The sequence below is a fragment of the Solanum pennellii genome, chromosome 6 (genome assembly GCF_001406875.1).
Source record: "Solanum pennellii chromosome 6, SPENNV200".
Classification (NCBI taxonomy): Eukaryota; Viridiplantae; Streptophyta; class Magnoliopsida; order Solanales; family Solanaceae; genus Solanum; species Solanum pennellii.
This window is the reverse complement of record NC_028642.1, coordinates 53,883,405-53,892,865: the sequence shown is the minus strand read 5'-3', so window position 1 is coordinate 53,892,865 and position 9,461 is coordinate 53,883,405. Positions and strand designations below refer to the sequence as shown.

The window sequence follows — 9,461 nt, the reverse complement described above, 5'->3', positions numbered from 1 at the left end:
CACTTCCCCTGTAGAACAGAGAACTTGAAGGCTATTATTCCTTTCCCTAAAATGTAAAATTAATGAGATATGATCAGTTTTAGGAGAGTGTAGATGAGATATAATCAGGTGTAGGAGAGTGTAGATAGTTAAAAGTTGTTAACGGCAGTATTGTCATTGTAATCGGTCTGTTATAACAAACTATCAGAAAATTAGTTACAAAGTGTGTGATTGAGAAATATAAATAGATGATCCTACTGATGTATTACATAGCCTTTTAGCTCAAATCAATGGAGCTTCTCCACTCTTCAATTCTCTGTTAAAAGCTTTACAGTTAATTTCAAAAACAAATTAAGTAATTGGTTCACATTTATGAGAAAGAGGTGATTGTGCATGATTTACACAAAAGAACGTTTGGTGCAGTGCATCACTCAATATAAAAGCCTTTTTCTTTTTTTTCATTTGTCGAAATATGGCTCAACTCGGCCATATAATTTACATATAAATTAATCCTAACCGCCTACCTCAAAACAGCTTCCTACTAACAACCAAGAGCAAGGTCGAAAATCTCAACTTTCATCCTCTGTCCTTTCACCACTAAATAATATACAAGTAAAAATGGACTCTCACTTTTGCAAGAAGTGTTCCAAGGATGATCCAACGGCAAAAAATAAACGGGTATCATATGCAACAGGTCAATGCTTGCTTAAACTGTGACCATCTCTGAGCTTGGAACTCCAGGCTTCGTCTCCAAACACTTCCTCAATCATAGAGCAAGTTGGTAACAAATCAACTTCATTCTTAGCACAGCTCAAGTACCCCCCCATATCCCATTCTTTACCATTAGATGGCTCCATCACAAAATCATGCCCACTGTCAATGCCAACACCAGCAAAATGACTTGCCCAGTGTTTACAATCATCAGTTTTTACCTGTGGTGTATCTGAAGAAGCCCCAGCTGCATCAGTGGTACAAGAGTTAACTTCAACATCATGGTTACCCACTTCATTTGAATGATGTCTGTCTAGAGGCTGAATATTGTGACCACAACTACTGTTATTATCAATCAATTCATCAGGACATGCTTTTGACACATCACTCAAGACCTTCCTCCTGCAAAAATTTGTCGTCTGATAATCTTCCAAGGTTGCAACACCAGCTTCTTCATCATATGCTTGTTTTTCAGTCACATATATCTCATTGTGACCAGGATAATTTTGATATATTGGTGATTCAACCACAGAATCCTCGTCGTCATCTGTCATTTGAGCTCCCGTAGCAACAACATCATCATCAATCTCCTGCCATTCATCGTTATCACTGTCTATATTTGATGGGTCAAACCTATTCTGCTTGGCACGCTTCCGCAAAATAAAGACATTGAAGTAATAGCTAACGAGATCTCTCTTGCTCCGTGAAGGAAATTCAACAGCAAGGTGGTCCCAGAAATTCTTGCCTAATGCTGCAGGATTGGAAAATACAACTTCATGAAATAATTCCTCTTCCTCTTCACTCCATTTTTCTGCCACTATCTCTCCCATATCATAAACACCCAACCTAACAAATGTTTCCTCACCCAAGGCCGCCTTAAGTTTCTCCCTTGCTTCCATGATGTGCAACCGAACACATCCAAAGGAACCAGCATCTTCACAGGAGCACCCAATTCTTCCAGCTCCAACATTCTCCTCATGGTCTGCAGGTGATTCCAATTTAGGCATTGGGATGATACATGTCCCAGCAAGTTTATTTTCTTCATCATGATGATCTACAAAATCTGATTCTAGAGCTTGAGATGGAAGATTTGAGCTTTCTTGAGTGCCCTCCTTCACGGATATATTTTTACTATCATATGCACCCCATTCTGGTAATTCAGCTTGGAAATCTGGTCCAATGGGAACCGATTTCCGAGGAGGATTGTTGAAAAGAGGGGAATAGACCTCCATTGGATGAATAACAACTCTGAATGGAGGATCACTACTGTAATATTTCGAAGCCGTCAATACATGAAAAGGCACCTCGGACCTAATGTCCTCTTCGCTGGTGCTACTAGAGGTCCAAGAAGAGTTTGAAGCAGAGCCATGGATGCTCGTCTCAATTGCTTTCTCTGAAGAAACAGGGACAGCAGTCGCATCGCAACTATCAGGTCTCTTCTCACTAAAAGCTTTGACTTCTGAAAATTTCTCCTCATCTCCACCTACCAAAGACCAAAAATTTAGATCATCCAAGGATGGAAATCCACAAATTAATTCAACATCCAAACGTGCTGCTAAAAGAGCAACCTCCTAATGAGAAGCTGTTTTCCAAGAGTATCTAAAGTTTGAGTAAATAAAACGCATCCTAACCATTATCCACAAAACAGTTAAAACAACGTAAATCATTTCAGGAATTTGATAGATTAATATCTTCCTAACCTGAAGTGTAAGAGTTAGGAGCCACTGATTCACACGGAAACTGCAAAAAGGAAACTAGCTGAGAACTCGGTTCTACATGTCTCGGCTGCTTAGATGAAACCTCATACAACTTTTCTTCACTGTATGGTCTTTTTTGCACCATATTTTAACTGCAAAAGGAAGTTGAAGAAGGTGTTAAGCAGATTCAGAAAAGGGAAAGTGGAGGAGAATTAAGTTCCACGCATTCAAAAAAACGCAAACAATTCCATAAAACACAAAAGATATCCAGAGCATTCTGCAAACACAAAAAGTACATGAGAGAGATGTAGACACAACATCCAGCATTGAACACAAAAATGAAATCTTTTTTGTCATAGCTAACCACAACATTGATAATTTCCATAATTACAGAAATATAACTTCCATAACCCCCAAAAAAGATACTAACAAAATACTGCACAACAACAGATACTAAACTATCAATAGCATACTAATAAAGAACAAGAGAAAAAATTCAGAGAGTATGTTGAGGGAAGTAGCAACATAGAACACCCCATATGATAATAAAGAACAAATGTAGACAAGACTAGAAATTGTCAAAGCACAGTTGGACATTCAAGTAGATACACAGTTCACTCTGTTTCAAGCAAAGAATCAAAGTAATAGTTGAAAAGGTTGCCTTAAGAGGTAGAGGACATAGTAATCATTTGTATAAGTTTCTAATTTGTAACACGTGGCACATGTACAGTGAAAATGGAGTGGCTCAGAAAGTTTTTGAAAGTAAAAATCTAAAATATTAAAAAATATATATTTTTGTTTATTTAATAAACAATTTTTTTTAAAAAAAAAAAGAGATCTTTGATTTTGAGCTAATTACCATCAATCGACACTCCGTATCAGGAAATCGGATGTATTTTTACTGGTTCTGTTCTGGAAATCGTGACCTAAAATGCTTTAAATTACAATTTTATGAATTAAGAAACCCTAGCCCTAACCCTAGATCCCCAAATTTGAATTCGATGTAAAAAAATTCAAAAAATAATCAAATCGATCAGAAATGAAGCGACGAATCGCAGATCGAGCACGAACAAAAGCTGATATAACAAAAAAAATCCTCAAAATCACAAAACGAAAAAAAAAATCGATCTTTTTTATTTCTCAAGAAATAAATAGATGATAACAAAATCAAGCTAGAAACTGAATTAATTTCATGAAATAAAGGTAGATCGAACAGATCTGATGAAAAAACCGATAGATCTGAAACCCTAACCTCAGAATTCGATTTCCAGACGTATAGATCCAAAAGAGGTACCAATCGATAGAGAATGAAACGAATTAGAAGGATCGGAGGTTGATTTGATCTTCAAGAAGAAAAATCAAGGTCGATTAAAGGGGTAGAAGATGAGAAATTGATTTTGGGGAAAAAATTGTTGACGAAAAAATAGAGGGTAAAGGTGGGTCAAAGGGGATTCGGTTATTGATGTGCCCGAAATAGTAACGCGTGTGGTCAAAAAGGGGCTCCGTAATCAGAGGTAATTACGGCAAATGCCCCTAGTATTGGAAAATAATGGCTGCCCCACGTTATATTTATGTGCTCAACCTGTGGGCTATAATAGAGTTGGAAAATCATGGAAAAAAGTGATGTCACACGTATCATGTGCTAAACAGTTTTAATCATATTTTTTAAAATAATTATATTACCTATAAAATAAATAAATTTCTATCATAAGCATTAAAATTAGGCATAAATTTAAAGTAAAAAGAAATTAAAAATTATGGTATAAAACAAATCTTAAAATTTATGTGTATTTTAGAATAAAGTTACTTCAAATTATAAAGATGTGAAATTAACATGAGATTTTTTAAATTAAGTTATTTCTAATTGTAAAAATATAGTATTGAAATGAGAATTTTAAATTTAAGCCATTTCTATTATAGAATATGACATTAAAATGAGAATTTTGAAGTTAGAGTTATTTTTAATTCTAGAAAAATTACATTCTTCTTTTACGAAATTAAAATGAAAGTATATCACATAAATTAAGATAAAGCGGGTAACTCATTATTTCATAGCAAATATTTTCCATTAATGTCAAAATATTGCATCTTGTATATAAGTTATTTGAACTTTTTTTCTAAAGAGAAATGTTTTTTGATTTCACCTTTTTCAAAGTACTTTTTTTTTTCTAGACTCGTCTTGAATAACTTAGTTATTTACTTTATTATATCTTTTCTTGTATGTTGTACATCCATCTCAACATAATCATTTGGCTACTCTCATCTTCTTAACATGCGAAGTTTTTGACTAACCAACACTTTCTGACTCTGTACATACAACATGATTAGTCTGACCATCACTTTATAAAACTTGTCTTTTAAGGTTAGGTGATACATTTTTGTCGCGTAAGATAATGATTTTCATTATGTGTAACATCATAGTCAATCTCTCAATTTTCTTGAATTATGAATCTAAATACTTGAATCTCTCTCTAGGATTGATTGTGTATCGATCGATACTTTCATAGTTGTTATACGAGTCATATCATTGAACTTGCACTCCAGGTACTCTGTCTTAGTCCTATTTAACTTAAACCTTTTAAACTTGGGATTTATCTCCAAACCTCTAACCTATTATCAACTCTGCACACGTGTCTCAACAATCAAAGTTATGTCGTCTACAAATAACATAAATTACATCATCTTCCATTCGATATGTTGTGTCAATTCATCCACCAGTATTGTAATTAGAAATGGACTAAGAATCGACCCCTGGTGTAACCTAATCTCCACTTGAAAGTGCTTAGAATTTCCTCCTAGTATTCTCATTGAGACTTGGCTCCGTCATATTTACATGTCCTTAACTGTTGTAATTTGTTTCACATGTATACCTTTAGCCTCCAGTATCTTTATACAACCCTCCCAGAGACTTTGTGGTAAGTTTTTTCTAAGTACATAAGCAACACATATAAGTCCCTCTTCTTCTAGCCTATATTGCTTCATCAATCACCTAATGATATGTATAATAATAGTAAAATATAATAATAGAATAATACGAGTATTGAAGTCAATACCTAGTTTGAGCAACATCAGCATTTTCACCCCAAAAAATAAATAAATTGAACCTAAGTTTTTTTTCCCTACGTGTTTAGATTTCTCAAACATGACCTTTTAACGTTTAAAACTTGAGTTTTCTTTTCGTAAAACAAAGAACTTGAGTTTTCTTTTCATAAACAAACTTTTCTCATGCTTGCGTCGAAGGATAAAATCTTTAGTATAGTAATTAACACGTACTCATTCTTGTTAGGATCTGAAATATCAGGTGTATATGCGGAAGCTAGCAAAGCAAACCTCAAAAGACCACGAGTAAGAAGACAACGAGAAATATACCAAAGACACAAAGATTTAACGTGGTTCGGTCAATCGACCTACGTCCACAAAGGAGATGAGCAATCCACTATAAATATGAGAGTACAAAATACAGAGGGAAACAACCTCAACCAAATCACTCGGAATACATGGGAGGTTCACACAAGTGATAACGTATCAAGCTTGTGACCCATAAATTCTCCCTCTAACCAAAACTCTCAAAGCCCTTAAGACTATATTGTGAATGCTAATTAAGTTAGAAGGAACATTCCTCTATTTATAGAGTCCTAAACCTTTTCCTACAAGAAAATGATTAGTCAATTCAAAACCTTTTCCTAAAAGGAAAACCTATTTATGGTAAGAAATTTAGGACAAATAAAACCTAACAATTCTTTCATAGTTTTCCCACATCACAAGCAGAGAAGAGAAATGAGAAAATGCAGTGGTATAGAATAAGGTCTGGGCTCACAGGCAAACATACTTACCTGGACGGGGTCAATGGGTGATCAAGAAGATCCATGGCCTAGGTTGGTGACCTCCATTGCACTAAGGGGGGGTGCTCGCCTAAGGTCGACCCAAGTGGTCGAGCCTACGTCATAATTTGTTGCAGAGGGGGCCTGCGTTCGCGCAGCCCCTACCCAAATCTAAGTCCAATAGTTGTCAACTTCCAGTTACAGTAGATTAAGCTAGCCTAAATAATTTCTAATATCTTTGGACTAAACTTTTGATTTGTGGCACAACAATTATAGTTACTTTCTAACTGTGGAACATTTAATATGTAATGTAAATTGTTGAAAGTGCACCACTTGATAAAGTCTAAGCAAAACCAGCAGCAATTGGCTAACAATGTACAAAAAAACTTGCCTGACTGACTTAGCAAGAGGGACTATAAGTGTACGACAGATCTAAAAGAAAAAAAAAAGGTCTAAAATTTACTAGAGGTTTGTTTGGCTAATTTATGTTATGATACCATATAATAGTGTCACTTCAAAAGTCATAATTATTGACATGATGCAACTAAAAAATTAAAACTTGGAATTGTTTGTTTTCCTTCCAAAGTAACAAAACTATTACGTCAGTTCTTAATAGTAAAGATTTAGAGTTTCACATATTATGGAGTAGTATAACAGTAACTACTATGCCTCAGCTCAAATAAGTTTCTATGGACTATATTAGTCCTCGACCATGTTTCTCCATTTAAATAATATATGGATCGGAGTTTCAATAAGAAAATGGTCAACCTGATCCAAACATGCAAGATTTATAACATAAAGTACTGATCATAATGCCATTAAATAGGCTGCTGAAGTTCACACAAAAAAAAAAATGATATAAAGGTAAGCATTTTTAACAATGCTACTAGGACACAACAGTTCTAAGCTTGAATGGAAAAGACAAGAATTGGAAAAATATAAATAGATTTTGCTCTCATGTTCAGTGCTTATTCCAGGGGGCTTATGCCACAGCAGGCATATCCTTGAGCCATCCATCTAAAGGTTTCCCAATGGAGTAGACGATGAACCCAATTTCTCTGAGCTTCTGTTCATCAACAATGTTCCTTCCATCAAACACAAATGCAGGCTTTTGCATGTTATCATAAATCTTCTTGAAATCAAGAGTCTTGAACTCATCCCACTCGGTCAAAAGACAGAGGCCGTGGGCGCCTTTTGTGGCTGCATAAGCATCCCATACTACATTGAGTTGCTTCATCACAGTGGGGCTCATTGGCTGGAGGTGAATTGGATTATCCCAATCAAACTTTTTCATTGACAGATCCTTTCGGATTTGATCCTCAGTGACCTGTGGATCATATATGCTCAAGTTAGCATTGTCTCCCAATAGGCCTTTGCACACATCAATTGCTGGTGTCTCTCTAGTGTCACCTGTATCTTTCTTGAAAGCAAATCCAAGGATAGCAATCTTCTTGCCTGAAACTGTGTTGAACATAGAGGAGACAACTCGGTTAACAAACCGATTCTTTTGGTAGTCATTCACCTGAATCACTTGTTTCCAGTAGTTAGCAACTTCTTTGAGACCATTGCATTCACAGATGTAAACCAAGCTGAGAATATCCTTCTGGAAACAAGAACCACCAAAACCAACACTGGCATTGAGGAATTTTGATCCGACTCTCGTGTCCTTACCAACGGCATGGGACACTTGTGTAACATCAGCTCCAGTTGCTTCACAAAGAGCTGACATTGCATTAACTGATGAAATCCTCTGAGCCAGGAAGGCATTGGCAGCGAGCTTCGAGAGCTCAGCTGACCAAAGATTGGTGCAGATTATTCTGTCTTCAGGCACCCAATGAGCATAAACTTCCTTCAGGGCCTGGATTGCCTTTTGTCCCCCAGGGGTTTCACGTCCTCCAATTAGAACACGATCTGGATTAAAAAGGTCCTGAATAGCAGTCCCCTCAGCAAGAAATTCAGGATTCGAAAGAATTTGATACTTGATTCCATTGCTGTTATGCGTGAGTATTTTCTCAATTGCTTCAGCTGTTTTCACTGGAACAGTAGACTTCTCAACGACAATCTTATCATTCTTCGATACATCAGCTATCATCCTTGCAGCACTCTCCCAATATGTAAGATCTGCTGCTTTCCCAGCTCCAAGTCCTCGAGTTTTCGTTGGGGTGTTAACAGAAACAAAGATGATGTCTGCTTCAGAGACATTTTTCTCAACTTCAGTGCTGAAGAAAAGATTCTTTCCTCGGCATTGTGTCACTATATCTTCAAGTCCTGGCTCATAAATTGGCAGCTGATCACTGTTCCAGGCAGCGATACGAGCAACAGATATATCAACAACAGCCACTTCAATTGCAGGACACTTGAAGGCTATGACAGCCATAGTTGGTCCACCAACATATCCAGCTCCAATGCAACAAATCTTCACCATTCTTTCTGCAACATGAAACCAGATCAAAGGAAGAACTAAAATTCCCGAATAGCAACAAGTCTAATCAAAGAAATGGGATTTTTAAGCCTCCGCGCTGGATCATTTTTGTCTACAGGTACATCTCTTCGCTTACACACATAAAATGAGAACTAACTATATTCCATAGGACACAGAGAATTCTGATAAGATTACTATATTTTCTTGCCTTACTTATCTTCATCGAAAATTACCAACTTAGATATATAAATACACTAAAGAATATATTCAACATCAGTTGACAAAGGCATATGTCACAAACAAGAAATTCACAACAAATGAAAAAGAAAACAAACCAAATGAAACCACCAATATTTATTATCAATGCACTTAACACAACAGGGAATAATAGTAAATGAGGAAAAAGATAACAAGACTTACACAAAAATTACCTCAAAGATGTCAATTGCTGAAGAAAAAGAAAGACGAAGTAGTGGTGCCAAAAGAGCTTGTGTAATGGTGCAAATACTTCCATATATATACATAATGAAAAAAAATTAGGCTTGATCTAAGCTATAAACTAAGTAAAGTGCCAAAAGTCAGATTCTTAAGTTGTGTGGGGAACACTTCAACACGTTTTCAAGCGGTACCTTTCTGTAATTAACAAGGGAAAGAAATTCAACTATTTTCTAGTGAAAATTTGGGTGAATAGTTAAAATACAAGACTTTACATTACCACTTCTCTTTGAAACTTCACTGATATCAAGGAATATTTTTTAAAAAAAAAATTGTGGGTAGGGATGGAGATTTAGAATATGAGAAATCGAAGTTCGAGTTCAGGTAATGAACTAA

General features: G+C 35.9%; 2 protein-coding genes and 1 non-coding gene across 5 annotated transcripts; 1 reads left to right on the top strand and 2 right to left on the bottom strand.

Moving 5' to 3' along the window:
• Positions 1–317: 317 nt before the first annotated feature.
• On the bottom strand, positions 318–3,919 carry LOC107023606. Of its 2 annotated transcripts, none has more exons than XM_015224349.2 (3): positions 3,640–3,919; positions 2,391–2,539; positions 318–2,173 (listed from the first exon to the last, which is right to left on the bottom strand). In XM_015224349.2, exons 2-3 carry the CDS (start codon positions 2,530–2,532, stop codon positions 675–677), a joined length of 1,641 nt encoding a protein of 546 aa, XP_015079835.1. In that variant the 5' UTR covers positions 2,533–2,539; positions 3,640–3,919; the 3' UTR covers positions 318–674. The 2 variants fall into 2 exon arrangements, with proteins under 2 accessions (XP_015079835.1, XP_027773620.1); XM_027917819.1 differs by lacking the exon at positions 3,640–3,919 and adding an exon at positions 3,247–3,439.
• Positions 3,920–6,212: 2,293 nt separating this feature from the next.
• LOC114077706 lies at positions 6,213–6,373 on the top strand. Its single transcript, XR_003579079.1, has one exon. It is a non-coding gene; the product is annotated as a U1 spliceosomal RNA (small nuclear RNA).
• Positions 6,374–6,958: 585 nt separating this feature from the next.
• LOC107022673 (UDP-glucose 6-dehydrogenase 5-like) lies at positions 6,959–9,213 on the bottom strand. 2 transcript variants are annotated; one of them, XM_027917648.1, is made up of 2 exons: positions 9,051–9,213; positions 6,959–8,638 (listed from the first exon to the last, which is right to left on the bottom strand). In XM_027917648.1, exon 2 carries the CDS (start codon positions 8,631–8,633, stop codon positions 7,191–7,193), a length of 1,443 nt encoding a protein of 480 aa, XP_027773449.1. In that variant the 5' UTR covers positions 8,634–8,638; positions 9,051–9,213; the 3' UTR covers positions 6,959–7,190. The 2 variants fall into 2 exon arrangements, with proteins under 2 accessions (XP_027773449.1, XP_027773448.1); XM_027917647.1 differs by having other exon boundaries at positions 9,062–9,213.
• Between the last annotated feature and the right edge of the window lie 248 nt (positions 9,214–9,461).